This window comes from Cervus elaphus, chromosome 1 (assembly GCF_910594005.1).
Source record: "Cervus elaphus chromosome 1, mCerEla1.1, whole genome shotgun sequence".
Lineage (NCBI taxonomy): Eukaryota > Metazoa > Chordata > Mammalia > Artiodactyla > Cervidae > Cervus > Cervus elaphus.
This window is the reverse complement of record NC_057815.1, coordinates 77013074-77033514: the sequence shown is the minus strand read 5'-3', so window position 1 is coordinate 77033514 and position 20441 is coordinate 77013074. Positions and strand designations below refer to the sequence as shown.

Sequence of the window (20441 nt, the reverse complement as noted above, 5' to 3'; positions counted from 1 at the left end):
AATCCTCAAATATGAATGCATTTTCTCCAAGTTAAATCTGAGGGAGACTGAGATACTTTATCTTTCATCTCTCTCAAAAGTGACATAAGTATGGGTATTCCTTTAATCACTCACTCTCTTGCTCTCACATGTATTTCAATGTTCAAGACCGTTTTTTTTTAAGCGCTAAACAAAGATCGCATTAAGGAAAAACTATGACTGGCTGCACTGGCCCTCTGCGATGGTCCACACTCAGTTTGTGGAGTGTGTTTCACTCTGAATAAATCCACTTCTTACCTATCAAAAAAAAAAAATAAACTGTGGCCACGTAACCAAAAACTGATTACAGTGAGCAAAAATTTATCCTTAAAAAGTAAGTCAGAAAAATTGTTTTGCTCTTTGTTAGGAGCATTACCTCCTCTAGACTCATTTTTAGAAAACTAGACCAAAAACATGTTGAGCCCTGAGGATTGTGATTCAGAGTAAAGGCTAAAAATCAGGACAAAAAAAAAAGGAAAAGTATTAAGGCTATAAAGAGACAGTCTTACATATTGGGTACACAATTTAGAATTTGAATTCAAGTATGATTAAATTTCAGCTTCAAATATTTCTACAAATGAAAAAAGTTACATTAATTTCTTATATAAACTTGTATGTAGCAAGGTTATACTTACCTAAGTTGATCCCAAGTGTCTCCAGTATTTTACCAGTAAAGCTGAGTAAAATTTCCTTAAAACAAAGTCAGCTCTACCTCAGATTTTGTTAAGTATCATTTCTAAGCTGTGTGGGTTTTCTTTTTAATATCATGGTTATCAACAATACAATCTGAAAGGCACAAGCAGTACCATATAGCAGACTTTAAAATATAGACATATGGAATCTTCCTGGAGTGCCATTGTTGGGTAGTGTATTAAAGAAGACAAACTGATTTCAAATACCTGTAAGGGTCTGTAAGAGTGTTTCCATATGAGCAAACAAAGCATATATGATTATGCAAGGAAAATGATCCTTTTTTTTTTTTTAAGCATTGTAACAAGAAAACACACATACACACCCCTACCTACCTTGGTGAAAGTGCTACTAAGGACTGTTAAGGCCATTTATATGTATTATAATTGCTCCTACTGCATTTATTTCTAAGATTTTTCCCCCTAGAAATTATATGACATTTAAACTTCAAACAGATTATTTCTTGTTAAGAAGAAAACATTTTCTTAATATTCTATATATATGTAGAACTTAATGTTCTGTCTATATATATGAACTTTTGGTTTTTAGTATGATTCTGTGTGAATGTTTGATAATTCATTCATCTAACATCAAGTAGCATGATGTTGGAAATCTGAACTCACTTTTGGAACTCTATGTGCAGACTCCTATGGTATATATAGCCAGTCCTACATGTCCAAGGACTCATATACCCATATTGCTGGATGCAGAGAAATTACCAAAAGATATTCATATCTTTCCTCTTCATAAAAACAATGATAGCATCTCCCCACAATTCTAGAACTGGATAAAATTTAAGGACCATAAATCCTTCCTAAACAAAAATCAGTCAAACTCTGGCTTTTAGCACTAAATTTCAAACAAGAGGTTTTATCTGTGTAGCCACTTAAAGTAAAAGGTTATATGGCTACCTAGTAAATATAAAAGTGATCAAATTGTACTACTGGAAAAGAACGAACATATAAACCACTTTTGTCAGCATGTTGACTTTGGGGGATAATTATGAATTTATTTGGTAATTTTATAATCCTCTACTGGCATATACTTAATATGTAAAACTAAGAGTTGATTTATATGATAGTAAAATTAAAATCACCATGTTCATAAATTTTTGTTTTTACATTTCAATTCCCAAAGCAAACTTCACTAAAGTTGGTAGTTCTTACTTGACTGTGATGTTTAGCAAGTGCAGTTATATTTTATTTAATACAAATTTCAGAATTCTTGAATGGTTAATTCATGCCAAGTTAACAAAACTCAAGTACCACATTACTGATTTAGGTAAAATCTTAAATATTTAACAGAAGTCAGCTTATCAGGCTCTGGGAATAAAAGTTCAAAAAACCAATTCCATTTACTAAATTTTCTTCGCTGTCCAAGACGTGACCAAATTTCTGCTTTGAGCCCACAGCAGACAGTACTTTAAAAAGCAGAGGCAATGAGAATGAGAAAGGAAAAAGTGTTACTTTGATTTTAAGGTTGCTTTTAAGTCAAAAGTTGCACTTAAAAGATTCTCAGTGTTTAGTTCAGATAGGTGGTTGTTCAGTCACTAAGTCATGTCTGACTGTCTGTGACCCCATGTAGCCCGTGCCAGGCTCCTCTGTCCATGGGATTTTCCTAGGCAAGAATACTGGAGTGGGTTGCCATTTCATTCTCCAGAAGTTCTTCCCTACCCAGGGATCAAATCCACATCTCCTGCATTGCAGGCAGATTCTTTACCTCTGAGCCACCAGGGAAGCTAGGCTTCGTTCAGATAAAACAAATACAAAAGTGGTGAAGTCTGACTATTGATACCAACGCCAGACACAACTGATTTCTAAATTAAGTGATATTCCATCAAATCGGGCCTTCTGAACTATAAATTAGTTCAGAAGGCAACATAGGTTAAGACAGAAATCCACACTAAAGGCAGTTTTAGGTAAAATTCTGCCTGCTCAGGTTTCTGACACATTTCTAGGACTCTAGCTTTTTCTGAAAGTATAAATGAACATTCGATAGGTTAATAGAGGATTTCAGGCTTAAAAGTTTTTCCTTTCCCTGTCGCATGAAGGTGCTTTGAAAACTGAATAAAAAGGCAAACCATTAAAAAAAAAAAAGGTAAACCATTAAAATAGGTATATAAAACCCAATATAAATACACAATTGCAAACATCATTGTAATTCTTTATTTAGGTTATGTTTTCAATGAGATAGTGCCTTTTAATATGAGTTTCATAGTCTATCATCCACTACCAGTCAGTCATCCATTCATTTACTTCAAATAATATAGAGGTGGAAATGAGAAATCACTGGAGGGCAGGTGAGTGGCAGCATAGAAATAAGACTGCAGCTCTGGTACAGAAGAGATGATAAAAGAAAATAACAGTCTCGGGACAGGATAGGAGGAAAACCTCTATAGGCCTGGAAAACGTGCTTGACTGACGGAGACGGCACCCGCGGTCGAATCTGTCATCACCTACAGGCAAAAGGTTACAATGCTCTCCTTTGTTGCTAGTAAAGCCATTTATAGTTCTTTTGTGTGTACAAAGCAATCTAATATCCATTATCAAATTTAATCCTCACAGGAAGTGTGAGTTAGTATTCTTGTTTTACAGAGCCTCAGGAAGAATGGCCTAGTATCACACAACCTGGCAAGAAGGCAACAGAGGAAAGACAACCCAGATCTTCCTCTAAGCCAGGATCTTTCTGCACAATCCGACCGCAGTCTACTTCAGTTATTCCAGTCAAATTTATCCCAGAATGTCAGAATTGAAAGGCCCTTTTCTAGTCCTTTCATTTTATAGGTATTGAAAATGGGTCCTGATTTGCTCCAGCTAATCACATGACAGAAATGGGATTAGAACTCTGGCTTCTTGACAGCTCTCAGTCTTCCCACTCTACTATTCTGCCTCAAAAGAAATACAAATGTTTTACATACAAGTCAGGGCATGTCAAAAGATCACTGGAAATCAAAGAGCAAACACCTATTCATTCCCTTGAAATTCAGGAGGAAAGCAGGCTGCTCTATTCCCAGGAATCTTAAGACTTTGGAGAAATTAAAATAAGCCACAAACACAGAACTGCTAAATAAGCTATTCAGAATTGTCAGCCAGTAATGTGCACGTTATATGCCTACTGAGTCAAACTTTTTAATAACTTTTCTTCACAGAGAAAAAGTTCCTATATACCTGTCCACTGCATTAATCAGTAAGATATATCAGTGTAACTCTTAACCTGAAGTATATTTATAGGGTTACATGAACAATCACATTTTACAGCTTGCTTTAGAATTAATGAGATTAAAAAAAGAAAAATACATACAGTGTGACTCCACCCACTATTCACAATCAATTGACAGCTGACTTCTAGACATTTATTCACTCACCCACTCATTCATTTAGGAAACTATCAGAGAAATCAAACTGACCTGCTGATATCAACCCAGCTCTCAAGGCGCTCAGTTCTACCCACTTGTAATGAAGTACTATTGCCAAATAAACTTAGCACTTCCATAAAAATATGTTTTCCACAAACCCTTTTAGGCAGGAAACCATGTCAAATCCAATCAGCATGTAGTATATATATAAAACCAGTTCAGTTCTGAAGGATAATTTATATGCCAAAGGTATTTTGTCTCTCCAAGATAAAATACCCTGTGGTGGGGGAGTTCTAAGTAGATGCTTAGCAAACATTTCCTGAGTGACTAAATAACTAAATGAATTTTCCTGGCCCTTAGTGATAATCCTATGAGATTCCAGGAAGAAAAACTAGCTCACTTATCTTCAAAGAGCAACAGCAAAATGATTCAATATGAATATCGAGATTCTGAACTTTACCGTCTTCATTCTGGCTCTTGTAGAATTCCACCAGGGGACACTGAGGTAGTGGGGGCCACAGGAGTCTGTGAAGCTCCCTGTTACATGGGCATCAAGATTTCAAACTGTCCAAACGTCACTCTATCCATGTAGGAACCCATGAGGGGGAAAAAAATCTACTAAGAGTTAATTCTTACAAAAGAAAGCAGAATGAAGAACCCTGGAGATTTAGGGAAAATGACTACAGGAGGTGGTGACCCGCCCTGCATCTGTGGGGGTTACACTCCCCTCCCACATCCTTGGATGGGGTGGGGAACCCCTGAACACTGAGGAGGAGGCAAGCCAGAGTGCACCCCCCCACCCGCTGAACCTCATTCTCTGCGACTAGTGAGTGCAGCCTGACCTCCAGGAACAATTCCAGAGGTGACCTCACTGGAGGCGCTACAGAAGATGTGGTTTTGTTCTTTAAAAGTTCTACTTACTGAGCTTTTAACCCCTTCCCAGGAAACCAGGGAGGATTTGTCCTTGAGCCTAAACTTTATTAACATGACCTCTGACCATGGAACCCAGCATACATTTCTGACTGCAAGTAAAAATATTAGAGTGCAGTCTGAAGCAAATATATGGAGAAATCACATCCCTCCCAGTATAACCAGTAGCTCCTCTGGAACCTGGTATCACTAGATGGTCCAGAGAGTGGATGTTTCCCCAACCCTGTCCCCAGCTCCACCCCTGCCCTTATGGGCTTGAATGAAGGGGTTCCTTGCATGACGCCACCCCTTGTGGTTCTGGCAGCTGGAGATCACCCCAATGACTTCACAGTTAGGTTTCTAACATAACGTCCCTATCTAAGATACACATTTATTTTTTAACAGAACAGGTCATCTATGAGACCCCAAGCTACCCTTTCAGCCACAGGATATGTCAGAAACTCTGGTCACTCAAGTTCCTAGATAAATACTGCTCAAAAACCAGAGATTTCCTATAACTTCATTACCTGAGAAGTAAGTGAGCTTACACTATTTTATCTGAAAACACTTAAATTCAATTCTGGAATTCGAATTCAGTCAATACATCGAGGTGTTGTATCAGAGTGAACTTTTCAGTAAAAACTTCTGATATCTGTCTTCTTTTATATTACACTAACATTAAAAAAAAAAAATCCCTCAACTTTCAAGACATAAAAATCAAAGAATTTTCCTTTCTCTACATCCCATAAACACTATCATCCAGGTTTCAGAATTAATTTTGTATAAAAGAAGAAGCTTTTTGAAATCAAATATTAATAACTCCTCTAGAATGAAAGGATTCTAGGGCTCTGGCTAGGCCAGGAGGGGAGAAAGCAATAAATAATTGGGGGTGGAAGGAGGCGGACAGGAGGCAGTAAGATTTATAAAGTTCTTCTAACATAAAATACCTGAAGGGAGGAGGGGCGGGCTGTGCAAGACAGGGACGAGTCTAAACGCATCATGGCTTGGCTGCTTTCACTCTGGGGTGGCTGTCAGATACTCTCGGGTGTCTAAAAGGAAAACAACCCAGATGGCAGAAGAGCGGTCCCAGGCTCCAGGGAGAGACAGGCAGCTACAACCATGATACCTGGGGGTGGAGACACAGGACAGTCCTGCTAAAAGCTGAGCGCCGCCTGTGAAACTCAGGACAACAAACAGCTTCTCTGATGTGTAAACTTGCACTCATAAATACAAACCCCCAAAAGAGAATTCAGTGCATTTTCCAACAGGTCTTCTCAACATTGATACACGATTTTCTTCCTTTTGGAATCAGTGCTATTAAACAGAAAGGTACTAAATAGCCATTTTCCAAAAAGCCACATGACAGCTGAGAACAGGTCGAGCTAGTGATACTGCTGCCACAGGGACCACACGTGTTAGGATCTGGCGAGGATCTTACTGAGGATCGCGTCGTAGTAGGGACTGAACACCATCTTGTTATAGTTGACCAGGCGCACGAATTTAACGGCAACTGCCTCTAGCTCTTTTTGAATCGGACCCAATCCCCCAGGGGCTATGGCCGATGGCTTCTGATGACTTGAGGCAAGGTAGGTGTCTAAGAAGGTCAGGATTCGGGAATCTGTGATTGAAGAGAAAGCAGATGTTTGTTTCCTGGTCAGGGCGACTTTACAAACTTCTGTTTATGCTTCAGTTTTTAGCCTAAATGTCACCTTTTTGAGAAAGTCTTCTTCCCTGGTCACCCCGGGGCACCTCCCCCTTCTGAACATTCACCCCTTGGGGATGCTTCCTCCGCGGGGGCCATGCCCCTCTTGCCTGTCACTCTCTCCCTAGCACCCAGCGCCTGCCACGTGACCCGGCCCCCAGGCAACGCCCCAAGTGATATACTTGGAAAGCAAGGATACACGTTTGGATGATAAAGAGGAGCCTAGGGTGCTGACAGGCTCTGCTCTCAGAGGAGCAAGGCGCAATGAGACCAACATTAACCACTGTTGAAGATCACATAAAAAGTGGGAGGAAAAACAAGGCAAGAAATACCAGTTCCAAAAAGAGGAGAAAGAAAGAAGACTCCAGCACTGCTGACCTGATCTAGTTTTCCCCACAAAGCCCATGAGAAGCCTGAGCCTCCTTGTCCACGGCCCACAGTGAAGCTCATAGCGCTGCGGGCACCGTGTCCTACTCCGAGGAATCACTTGGTTTGACGCTTTCTTAGCCCCCCACCCTCACCCCCGTGACAGTGCTGCCATATACTGTCCGGTGTAGCCTCAGCTGCCGAAAAACTGTGTGCAAGCCGCGCCTGGCAGATTTTACTACAAAAGCAACAGGGGCATTTGTATTGAATAAGCGTTTTCAAACTTCACGCCCACCTCAACTAGGGAAGCTTCTCAGGTGTGACTGACTTGCACTCTTTGGATCCCAGTCACACACCGCCACCGGCTGTGACTAAAAACCAAGCCGGCAGGACCACGGGGGCAGCCTGGAAGCCAGCGGTCTTTCCCGCATCCACACCCCACTTAACGACAATGATCTTGAGGGTCCGAGGGCCCTGCAACATCAGGAGACTCCTCCTGAGGAATCCAAAGATGTAACTAAGGCAGGCCTGGGGTGAAAAAAATCTAATATGTAAAAATATCACGGATTCATGTAACTCTCTTTTTATAAATCCCACTTCGGACAGCATTCTAGTTTTGGGCTGGTAGCTCAGATGGTAAAGAATCTGCATGTCAACTCGGGAGACCTGGGTTCAACCCCTGGGTCAGGAAGATCCCCTGGAGAAGGGAATGGCAACCCACTCCAGTATTCTTGCCTGGAGAATTCTATGGACGGAGGAACCTGGCAGGCTTCAGCCCATGGGATTGCAAAGAGTTGGACACGACTGAGTGACTCTTTCTTTTCATAAAATACTGTGATATGTGCTCAGTCGCTCAGTAGCGGCCAACTCTTCTCGACCCCATTCACTGTAGCCCGCCAGGATCCTCTGTCCATTGAATTTTCCAGGCAAGACTACTGGAGTGGTTTGCCATGTCCTTCTCCATCATAAAATATTACCTAGCAATAAAGAAAAATAAGTGAAAGTATTGGAAGCACACCCATATCACTAGTTCAGCCTCTACTCAGAATCTGATAACCATGGATCATTCTGATTTTGCCTGAAGCATGCTAACTTTTCATTATTTATAAGATGAACAGCTATCTGATTTCATAAAGAAGTTGAGGAAGGACTTCACAGTCAAATAACAATAATCCTAAAAATTAAATATTAGATGTGTTCCTTGATCAACCAGTGAACAGAATCAACCAGTGATGATGGAAAGGAACAGCTCATAGAGCAGAGTAATATTTTTAATAACTGCGACTGGTTGCTGAGTCCTCACTATGTGCCGCCAGGTTTGGCAGTAAGGACCTTACTTATATTTAATATTATCACCTGCAGTCCTCTCAGCAACCCTACAGGTGCTGGTGTTACTCACTTTTTAGAGATGAAGAATCTCAAGTATCACATCACTTGCTCAAGCTACACAGTAAGTACTTGCATAGAAAACCCGTCCTAGTACTACAGCTGTGCTTCTCCTCATCCTTGCCCCACTACAAAGTCCAAAACACTTCCAGTTTTGTTTTGTGTTTCTTTTTCTTCTGGCCGCACCTTGAGGCATGTGGAGTCTTAGTTCCCCAACCCAGGATCAAACCTGTGCCCCCAGCAGTGGAAGCACTGGAACAGTGCAGTCTTAACCACTGGGCCACCAGGCACACATGCTAAGTCGCTTCAGTCGTGTCTGACTCTGCGCGACCCCACGGACTGTAGCCCGCCAGGTTCCTCCGTCCATAGAATTCTCCAGGCAAGAATACTGGAGTGGGTTGCCATTCCCTTCCCCAGGGGATCTTCCTGACCCAGGGGTTGAACCTGGGTCTCCTGCACGGCAGACTTCTTTACCATCTGAGCCACCACGGAAGCCCCTCAAAACACTTCTGACTCCAGATCTGGAGGAGAGGGGTTCCTACCACCAAACAACTGTCTGTGACCCCAGCTGAGTGTCCCACAATCTTACTCAGTTCTGACACCACCTGAACACAGCCTCTGTTCCCACAGGTTAAGGGTTCAGGCCCACAAGACTGATGCCCACGTCAGACACCAACCACAAGGAGCAGGTCTCCAGGTCACCCACCACTTCTGTATGACCTGACTATACATCGGAGGTGCACATGGCATCCTTTCCCTTGGATTTTGTGATCTGCTAGAGCAGCTCACAGAACTCAGGGAGGTTTCACCACTTTATTATATAATAAAGGCTCTGATAAAGGATACAAGTGAACAGTCAGAAGACCCTCATGAGGTGAGGCAGGGGAGAAACTGAGGGCCAGAGCTTCTGTTCTTGTGGAGCAGGGGTGCACGCACCACCTGCCCCCCTACACGGATGCGTTCAGGCACCCAGAAGCTCTCCAAACCCTGTACTTCCGGGATTTTCATGAAGGTTCATCTTGCAGGCATTTCAAGTCCTTCTCCTCTCTCTCTGGAGAATGGAAGGTATGGCCGAAAGTTCCAAACTTCTAATCATGGCTTGGCCTGTTGGGGGAACCAGCCCCCAACAGGGAGTCCAGAGAGTCACCTCTTCAGAACAAAAGACGCTCCCAAAACCCAGGAAATTGCAAAGGCTGCAGGAGCTCCGGATCAGGAACCGGGGAAAAGACTAAATATTCGAATAAAAAGGTGCTCCCAATGCTCTTCGCACGGAGGAAAGCACCAGAGCCTCAGCAGCTCTGTGCCAGGAACCAGGGGCAGAGACCAACACGGATATTTCCCACTACCTCACGGTGCAGGAGCAGGGTTCTGAACCAAGACCCGGGATTCCAAAGCCAGAGCCCTCAGGACAGTGCTGGCTGCCGGGTCGCTTGTCCGAAACCTGGGGTCGCCCTCACCGCACGGTGGTGATTAATCCCTCTCCTCACCCATCGGCACTCGTCACCCGTCAAACCCTCCGCAATGTCCGCAGAGGCGCCTGCCTGCCAGCCCATCGCAGGCACGTCCCCGGCCCTGTCTCCCGCCAGACGTACCCACGATCCTGCGGATGGGGTTGTCGGGACTGGCCACGGCCTGGATCTGACCCTTGAGCACGGCCTCCTTGTCCGTGGTGAGGGGGCTGAGGCCACACAGGGAAAGGCAGCTGCTCACCTCCAGGCAGACCTTCTCCCCGACGGCAGTCAGGGCGTCCTCCAGGTGGAAGGAGCTTGAGCAGAGAAGGGAAGGAGAAGCACGGAAGGGAGGGCCCGTGAGCCGAGCGCGCAGTCCCCTCACCCCCAGCCCCCGCGACCCATTTGTGGACTGACCGGTTCAGGGGGAAACTGTGACCCCTCCCTGCCCCAAGCCTCTCAGACCGTGTCCACCCGACTCGGGGAGCTTCTCTCTAACAGAAAGGGGAGGGGACGGCTCAGGTTATTCCTGGCCTAACAATCTAAAACCCAGCTTCTTGCTCGCATCTGTGTGGTGAAATAAGGCTGCAACTGACCGAGGCCTGCCCTGGGCACCTCTGCAGCAACGCGCTGGACACCACTTTGTCGGTGTGGCTTTTGAAACATAGTGTATTAACTACTTTCAAAGAATAAACAGAACTGAAACCTGAAAGTTAAAATGCACACCTCGATTTCCTGGGGCCCCCGGGCTCCCCTGACGTCTCTGTGGGGGGCCCTCGTGCTGGTGGGTGTTTTCTAAGAAAGCAGTCACCTTCGTCCTGGATCTGGAGCAAACGTCCGAGCCCTGGGACTCGACGCTGGGGCCAGGGTGGCCACGCCGGGGCTGACCTTCTGAGGGAGCGCCAGACAGGCCCCACTCCTCAGGAGCTTTGACAGGGCAGTTTTACTGGTGGGGGGCTTAGGAGGGCCTCAGGCCAGGCCTCGCCTCAGCGAACACCCTGCAGGCCTGAGTCAAGACTGTTGAGGCCCAGGTCAGGACTCATGCATACCCCCCTCGTGACACTGAACACACTCAGGCTGTGTGCAAACTCAGCAGCCAGTTTCTCCACTTTGTAAGGAGGAGGCGGCTTGTGGACATTCCACCTGAAGAATCCTCTAAGCTGGACCTCGTCAGATATAGGTTTATTTGCATGCATGCTTAATCGCTTCAGTTGTGTCTGACTCTTTGTGACCCTACGGACTATAGCCCGCCAGGCTCCTCCGTCCATGGGATTCTCCAGGCAAGAATACTGGAGTGGGTTGCCATGCCCTTTTCCAGGGGATCTTCCTGACCCAGGGATCAAACCAGCATCCCTTCCATCTACCTGCACTGGCAGGGGGCTTCTTTACCACTAGCAGGTATATTTAGAACCATTCTAAAAGCTTGAAACCACAAAAATCACCTAATCCGCCTTCACTGCAGGAGCACTGCCCTCACACAAGCGGGAACTGCTGCTGGTTGATAAATAATCCATTTACACCCAGCACAGAACGTCTGTGAGTGTGCAAAGGGCAGAGAACTTCAGTCACATTCACACACACTGGAAGAATGCAACTTGGTTCTTATGTGACCTTTCCCCAGGGCTGTGTTGACAAAACTGTTAGTTGGTGGTGAACATAGGGTATCATTGGATAACAACCAATTTTTTTTTTTTAATGGAGCAAGAATATAACGGAAATATCAGGAAGTATTAAGCACAGCTGGGTACGTTTCACTTTTAAAGGTTTTATTTTAGTTACATGAGTGTCCAAGTGTGCACTATCACCATGGAAGACGAATTTCCTTACTAGGCATCCAGGTCACAAACATGTGAAAGCCACTGTCCTAGAGCCTTGCTTAGCAACCCTAGAGTTGACTCTAACCTTGACCGTGTGACCCTGAATAAAGTCTGCAGGGCACTGGAAAGCCAGGCTTCCTCGGTCCCTGGTGAATGGCCCTGATTCTGTCTCACGCCGCAGAACCCCCACCCAAGCCTGCTCCCGGCCACCCTCTGCCTGGCACCATCCATTGAAGGCCCTCCCCCACAGCTCTTGGCCACTTACGGCAGATGCATGTCTGTGAGCAGAATCTTCACAATCATCTTGAGTTTCTCGGCGAAGTCAGCCCGGCTGGCGATCCCTGGGGCTGCCATGCTGAACGTGACCAGCAACACGGCCCCCAGGACGGTCAGCTGCTCCAGCTGGAGCTGGAACTCTTGGAAGCGAGAATGGTCCATCAAAACCGTCTGCAATGAATACAACAGAAATCATTCTGAGCTGCAGGTTCGGGCTGTGACCAGCAGAGGGCGGTGTGGCCACAGCCTCCGCACCTACGGAAAACGGGGATTCCTCCTTCATGGGGCTGTTTTAAAGATGAAAAAAGAGGAGAGGGACAAGTTGGGAGATTGGAATTGACATGTACGCACTAGTATATATAAAATATATATAACTAATAAGGACCTACTGTATAGCACAGGGATCATTCAATACTCTGTAATGACCTATATGGGAAAAGAACGTAAAAAAAAAGAGTGGATATATGTGTATGGATAACTGATTCACTTTGCCTAAAACTAATACAACACTGTAAATCAACTATACTCCAATAAAATAAATAAATAAAGATGAAAAAAAGACCATGTCTATAAAGCAGCTGGCAGAGCCAGCACTCAATAAATCCACTCTATCCAGGGCACCGGAGGGAAGGAGAGGAGAAATATATTTCTTCACCTCCGTAACCCCCCTCAGCATCCAGCACAAAGGAGGCTCTCAAGAACTGGGAAGTGAATAAAGAGAGAGAAAAACTGTCAGTAGGAAAAGCAGGAATGACAGGTAACCCAAAGCCACATGGAAAGCAGTCAGTGAGTGAACTTCCCTGACGGTGTCCCCGTGTTACAGACAGGCCTGGGTCCAGCCGGGCCCAAGTCCCTGTGTGGGGGGAGGGAAAGGGCAGTGGAGAGGCTGGGGGATACGACGTCCGATCTGAGTTTTTACAAATTAACCAAGTAAAGTTTAAGGACTGGTCTTGCTATTAGAAACTAATGCAACAAATCAGGATGTTAACAATGTGGAGTCTGACCCCGGAATTCTCTCTGCAAAGTAAAAACCATCTCTGAAGGCTGACATTCCTCTCCTGTCAAACAGAGAGGCTTTACCAGTCCCTGTTTTGACTTCACTTTGTTACATAGCATCTGCCTCCTTGCTTTGAAGCCTCCTAGCAGTATGTAGTACTTGGGTTTAGGATGCAAATCCTCCCATTCATTAGCCAATGTGATTACCCAGCCCATAAAAACTATCACACCATAATTCTGGGCTGCTCTGGCCTTCCGAGATGGCCCATACTCTGTCTGGGGAGTGTGTTTCTCTCTAAATAAATCCACTTCCTACCTACGGGAAAAAAAAATTTCCAAGAATCAATTCTGAGAGTGGATACCTATCCCCATTGAAAACACCATTTTCCCCACAGCAATATTTCAAGTAAAACAGCTACAGGAGAGACGAGAGAGTCTGACTCTTCAGGAAGGAACCTCCCTCACCCCCAGTTCAACACCCTCTTTAGAGTTTGGTCTGGCATGAAACAGGGAACTCAGAGGCAAGAGGTGAAAACTCAGGCTCACAACATCTTAAAAGGAAAAATAAGGAACCGAGAAAGAAAATTAGAGAAGTAGCAGGATTGAAGGCAAGAGATAAGCAGCCTGAGTGCCCTCGAAAAAGAAGGGGAGTCTAGACACCAAACCACCTATTTGCTGGGGAATCCCTTGTTAGTCATCTCCTTAAGGGATTCTGGCAGTTAGAAGCACTTATTGTGAAAAAACATGCAAAGAAGGAAAAAAAAACAGGCTCTGCATGGAAGGAGAAGCAGTTTCTTTAGATAAAACTGAAAAGCAACATCACTGAGTTAGGGCTTTCATCAGGATGAGTAAAAACAGGACAGACGCTCGGCAGCACAAGTGAGAAGCCGCACACACTCCTGCTGGGATTACAAAACGAGGCAGATCCTCTGGAAAACGGTCTGGCAGCGCCTAAGAGTCACCACGTGACCCAGCAGTTCTAATCCTAGGTACATACCTAAGGGAAGTGGGAATAAATGGGTGGCGGTGATGGCTCCACAGTCATGTGAACGTACTTAATGCCCAGAACCGTACACTTAAAGATGGGAGGGACTTTCCCAGTAGTTTAAGACTCCATCTTCCAAGGCAGCGGGCAGGGGTTCCATCTCTGGTTCGGGGAACTAAGATCCCACAGGCCAAAGGGTTAAGTCAAAAAAAAAGAGGAGGGGGTAAACTTCACATATATTTTACCACAATTTTTAAAAAATGACTACAAAAAAAAAAGGAATGAAGTAATGATACATGCTACAACATGGATGAACTTTATGCTAAGAAGCTAGACACGAACGGCCAATATTGTATGATTCCGTTTAAACAAAAAGTCCAGAATAGGCCAAATCCATGGAGACAGAGAGGAGGTGGCCAAGGGGTGAGGGGAGAAAGGAGGAAGAATAGCGACTGCCAGTGGGTCTAGGGTCTCCTTTCGGGTGATGACAACGTCCCGAAATGAAACAGTGGTAATGGAAGCACAACTCTGTGAATGTACTAAAAACCCAGGAATTATACAGCTTACAAAGGAACAATTTTCTGCTATGTGAGTTTTAACTATTACTCTTCAGAAGTTCAGCAGTACAAGAAAGAAACGAGCTTGCCTGGAGCACCTACTTCAGGGAAAGGTCGGTGGAGGTGGTCCCACTTCAGAAGCTTCAGGTACGCGTAATTCTGGACAGCCACGGGATCTAGCCGGGGACCGTCCCCAGAGCCAGCGGCCCCTCCCGCAGCTGGCAGGGCATTTTTATACTTCTGATTCATAAGGTCATCTGTGGCTTCTTGCAGCCACTGGGTGACAAAGTCCAGGGAATCTGTGAAAAAGCAAGACCTGGAACATTACTGAACGCTCTGAGACACTTCCCAGAATTACTTTAGGGAAGATCATCCTGGAAGTGTGGTCAAGTACAGAGCATGGACTTTGGCATCAAACAGACCTCGGTTTACATCACAGAACAGGTGATTACCAGTTGAGTGACCTTAGGTTCGTCATAATCTGTCTGACTGTCAAGGTTCTTAACATAATGAAAGGTCCAGCACTGGTGGCGTTAGTGGTAAAGAACCTGCCTGCCAATGCATAAGAGACACGGGTTCAATCCCTGGGTCGGGAAGGCCATGGCATCCCTGGAGGGGGCGTGGCAACCCACTCTAGCATTCTTACCTGGAAAATACAGTCCACAGGGTCACACAGAGTCAGACACGACAAGCAACTTAGTATGCACACACCAGCCCCACCTCAGAGGCAGCTGGGAGGGCTAACCATGACAGTGGACACAACACGTGTACCCTGGTCTTGCCACCTCAGATGTTCAACAGACTTTTGCTCTTTTCTCTCCCACCCCGGCCACTCACGCAAGACACGTGGCTGGAAGCTCTGAGAAGTCCAGCTCAGTGAGATGCAAAAATTCCTGCCCAGGGACAGATGGGGGAGATGCTGGCTAGAGTTTCCCAATATGAGGTAGCCCCTGCACAGTGAAAACAAGGCTGTCCTTGTCTAGATCTCAGCCTCCTATCAACCTGGTTCACTGTCAGCCTTGCCAGGGTAAGTCCCGTCACCTGTTTGGCATGTACTGCATGGCATTTGGGCGGGGGGGGGGACTCCCCCACCCTGGTGAGGGGACCTTGGTTGTCTTACATCTGCCGGCATGCTTTCCTGCTCTTCTGAGTAATGTACCAGGGATTCGGAGGACACGAGAGCAAGAAGATGAGGCTATTGTCCACGTTATCTAAGCAAAAAAAAAAAAAAAACCCTCTGATAGGACAGGAACAGACTGCAGCCCCATCAGTGGGGTTACCACCAAGCGGGCAGTCGAGGGCACAGCTGGAGTCCACTCTTTACGGCTGCAGCCGGACACACCTCTGGTCCTGCCCACACGCTGATCACGCTGAGCTCTCACTTCTGGGCTTCGCTCTCCCTTCAGCCTCTGGAGGCAGCATTCTGTAGGCCACCAGCTCTGGGAAACCTCGGCTTTCATGCTGCAAGTGACTCTGACTGGCTCAGGGCCTGGGCCCTGGCTGCCGGCACCTGACCCTTACGCTAAGGCTCTTCAGCCTGTAAACTGTAACCCTGATGCCTCCTGAGGGGCAGTACAATACTGGTTGAGAAAAAGAGCTGAGTGGGTCAATTTTTTTCCCCCCAATTTATTTATTTTTCGCTGCTCTGGGTCTTTGTTGTACTCGCAGGCTTTCTCTAGTTGCAGCATGAGGGGCTACTCACTGAAGTGGCTTCTCTTGTTGCGGAGCACAGACTTCAAAAGTTGTGGTGAGTGGGCTTACTTGCCCCATGATATGTGGAATCTTCCCCGACCGGGAACTGAACCTATGTGCCCTGTATTGGCAGGCGGATTCTTACCCGCTGGGCCACCAGGGAAGTCCCTGTGGTCATCAGTTCTGATCAAAAATCCCTCAAAGCCTATTTCCACATCTGTAAAATTGGTTTAAAAAATAGTGTCTACCTCCTAGGCTTACTGTGAGGTCATCTATGGCAACGTTGGTACATAGTAAATTCAAGCACGGGCACTGAATTAACGACTTTGATCAGACTACACAATCTATCCAGAGACTGCCACTTTCATCTGTGACCAGCAAATTTACAGGCTAAAAGGAATGCGTAATAAATTGGAACTGAAGACCGCCATTCACTGAGACCATCTGCTGCCAAGGCAGAGACCAAAAAAAGGACCCTAGAAATGCAACATAGTTTGGATCCTAAGTTATCCGTTCCCAGCAATCATCTGAGACATTCACAAAAATGAAACTTTTTCTGATTATGAAACCAGAAGATTTTGCACACAGTAAAGCAAAATTTCTTGATGAACCTCATAGAGCTAAACAGTCCTAAGAAGTTTGCCAAATTTTAAAATCAAGTAAACAATTTATCTCAAGCTGATGTTTTCATTAAAAACTCATTTAATTTAGGACTTCATTGTTCTTTTAAATTTCTATTCTCCTCTTCTACTTACAGTTCTCTTGCTTGTCAACTAAGTTATCAAGGCCTAACATCTTGTGCTTTTCTGTCTTCAAATGAGATTACTGTATTTCCATCCTGGGCTTCCCAGGTGGCTCAGTGGTAAAAAACTCACTTGCCAATGAAGGAGACATAAGAGATGCTGGTTTGATCCATGGGTCTGGAAGACCCCTTGGAGGAGGGCACGACAACCCACTCCAATATTCTTGCCTGAAGAATCCTATGGACAGAGAAGCCTGGCGGGTTACAGTCCATAGGGTCGCAGACAGTAGGATAAGACTGAAGTGACTTAGCATGCACTTACGTATTCTCATATTAAATTTTCATTTTGTTTAGAAAATATCATTTTGCAACAACCTAGAGTGACTAAAATGAAAAAACGCAGACAACAAATGAGCACCACAGAACATTAAACATACTTGGCTGCTTCTCCAGGAACTCCTGAAACTGCTTCCTTTCATATTCAACTGATTGCTGCATGAGATGTGGCCTAATGCTACTGACAGCAAAGTTCGCCATGTCCACTTTCATTAGGTCCAACACTGAAAAAATTGCCCTGGAAGAGACAAGAGGATTTAGCACTAGGCACTTGCAAAGTAAACACTGCTGTAAAAAAAAGAAAAAAAAAAATGAAGTGAGCTGATCTGAGGTGGTTTTTTCATCCTGGAAAGGGTGGCAAGAAAAGTTAGAGAAGCCGTGAGAAAGCAGATTAAGAAAAACTAATTTAGAAGAAAGGACTGCACATTTTTAAGCTGCTCTCTGATCCCACCCACGCCCCTAGGCAAACATCACTTTCCCCACTGCCTGTCTGGCCCAGAGCTCACTCCTTGGCTCGGGGTCAGCCCTCACGGCAGGAGAGGAAAAACAGCCCAGACCCAAGGTTAAGAGAACAGAGCTCACCACAGGGTCTCCATGCCTACAGGGTCATTTCCTTTCCTAGGAGAGAAAGAAAGGTAACTCTCCCCTTTCTCTCCCCTTGCCCTAGTCTCTGAGTTCCAGGGCAGGTTTTATGCTCTGGCTTTGGCGGCATAATTGTGAGTTTGTGCTCTGAAAGCACCCGATGGGCAAATCTGACAAGATACCAAGGATGCCTTCCACAGCATGCCTGTCCCATACCTGCAGCTCTGCTCTACGTGACCCACGTGCAGAAGGTGGACAGGAACCCCAGGTGTGGGCTTAGGTGTGGCCCCACGCAGAGCTAAGAGTCCGGTCAAACACCCTCGGGGTCTCCTGATGCCGTCTGGGCCTGACGGGACATCGTATGACAGAATAAACTCACCCACACAAGGTTATCATGTATGGGAAAGGACACACGGCATGAGCAACAATTCGGGGCCCCTCCCCGCCACCACTCTGGCCCCCTCCCAAGTACACGGGGCAGCCCACTTTCTGGAGGGTCTTGTGCCTCTCCCTTGGGCATTCCCAACAGGCCCCTCAATTCACCGACAGGAAACCAAGGACGACTGGAAAGTGACAACTGGCAGACCACTGCCTGGAAGTGGCCCACAAACATGTTTTGTGCTCACAGTGCTTTTAAAGGCTGGGATTTCTAGTTTCTCTTGAAAAATCAAAAGATCTGGCAACCCAGGCCCACATTCCATCACGGCTACAACCGGTTGGCGCTAAGCGGCCACTGCGGCCTCCTTCAGGTAGGGTGTGTACGCCCAGTTTCCCCAGTCCCTTCTCCTTCCAGCAGGAATCTGAGTTTGGATGAGTTTGCTACAAGCTACTTCCCGGGAGGACTCTCTTCCAAGGAATTCCTCATTTAACTTGACTAGATTATGGCTCTTAAAAGTGAAAGTTTAGTTGCTCAGTCATGTCCAACTCTTTGTGACCCCATGTACTGTAGTCCGCCAGGCTCCTCTGTCCATGGAAGTCTCCAGGCAAGAATATTGGAGTGGGTTGCCGTTCTCTTCTCCAGGGGATCTTCCTGACCCAGGGATTGAACCTGGGTCTCCTGCATTTCAGGTAGATTCTTTACCATCTGAGTCACCAGGGAAGCCTAGATTATGGGCTCTTACTGACTATCTTATTTCTACTGTCTCGCACCATGCCTGGGACATAAGAGGCACTCAGTAAGAGCTTGTTGAATGAATGAACAAATCAATAACTATCTTAAGGCAGTCTTTTAAACATGTTCTCTCTAAACCTTGAGGTAACCTTACAATGCTGGGCATTTTTCTAGGTAATGAATATTGATAGCATGATGATGTCAAGAAAGATAGAAATGAAAAAAAAAAAGAAAGCTAGAAATGAAACTTTTTTTGCTTATAAAACTTTTGAAAAGGAACCTGCTAACATGCAATGAGTCTTAAAACTGTTCACACCCTCTGACACAGTAATGTCATTTTAAGAACCTGTCTTTACAAAATAATCTAAAATACAGAAAAACGTTTTGTGCAGAAATGTTTTCACTACAGGGTTAAGTACTAAATAACTATACATGATCTGATTGTATATCTTAACAGAGCAACAGTTAATCATATCTATGAAAAAGGATGTTTTGCAGCCGCTGAAAATACTTATGAGGAGTTTAAACAAGTGATATAAGTTCGTTATAAAAGGGCAATGAAAGAGATCCTTGGAGTATCAGAACTATTTATTATCTTGAATGCAGTGGTGGATATGCAAACTCAGGTGATAAAATTGTATAAAAATTACTATACATAAACAAATACATGTGTACACAGGAAATCTCAATGAGATCAGTGGACTATATCAGGATCAACACACTGAGGATGATAGTTTTGTGAAATGTCACCCTTGGGAGAGGTGGGGTAGAGCGCACTGTATTATTTCTTACAACGCCATGTGAATATACAATTATCTCAATGACACTTTCAATGAAAAAATAAATGAAATAATTAGGGTGTAATACTAACGAAGAAAAGTCAGGCTTGCAGTGCCCACTGGAAGGTCTTCTTTGTCTCAGTTGAGCAGACTCACAAGACAAGTGTAAACCATAGGTCTGACGCCACCTGTTCACACAGCTTGCCAACAGGGTGTCACCAAGCACTCCTTTGCAAGCACAGTTACATCAGCGAGGAGCAAACGGCTCAGAAGTGTGGGGGCCCCCGGCTTAAAAGCTCACAACAGTGCCAAGGTACGCCTTCTAGGGTGTCTATGGGGGGCACGTCCAGCTACAAGTTTCCCCCCACAAAAAAAAGTTTCCCCACTTGAGGAAATACCAAGTATGGTGTCCCATCCAGTATTTATAGTCCATTATCATTCCTTTCTGTCCAGAGGCAATTTACCAGTCAGAGGTCATTTTCCCCATAAGCAATGTTGCCTAGTAGCATTTTGATATCTGTTTACAGAAGAGTTAAGAATTTAACCAAAAGTCAAATTCTCAGGCAGCATCATGTCAATCCTCTGCCCATATAGCATAAAAATTATATAAATTTGATCTTAATTATATACATTTAGAAATATACAGTCAAAAGACTAAAGGAAACAAATATGGACTAAAAGTTAATAGGATTAT

The 20441-nt window shown here is 45.0% G+C and overlaps 1 protein-coding gene across 9 annotated transcripts in view; it reads right to left on the bottom strand.

Annotated features, from left to right (window-relative positions):
* Positions 1 to 2850: 2850 nt before the first annotated feature.
* TCP11L1 (t-complex 11 like 1) overlaps positions 2851 to 20441 on the bottom strand; it is a 34613-nt gene continuing 17022 nt past the window's right edge. For all 9 annotated transcript variants that reach the window (XM_043908858.1, XM_043908863.1, XM_043908856.1 and 6 more), the window contains 5 exons: positions 17377 to 17513; positions 14608 to 14804; positions 11957 to 12138; positions 10019 to 10191; positions 2851 to 6590 (listed from right to left, as the gene is read on the bottom strand). In XM_043908858.1, the coding sequence (XP_043764793.1) occupies positions 6388 to 6590; positions 10019 to 10191; positions 11957 to 12138; positions 14608 to 14804; positions 17377 to 17513 (892 nt within the window). In that variant the 3' untranslated portion in view covers positions 2851 to 6387. The remainder of the gene's footprint in view (positions 6591 to 10018; positions 10192 to 11956; positions 12139 to 14607; positions 14805 to 17376; positions 17514 to 20441) is intronic.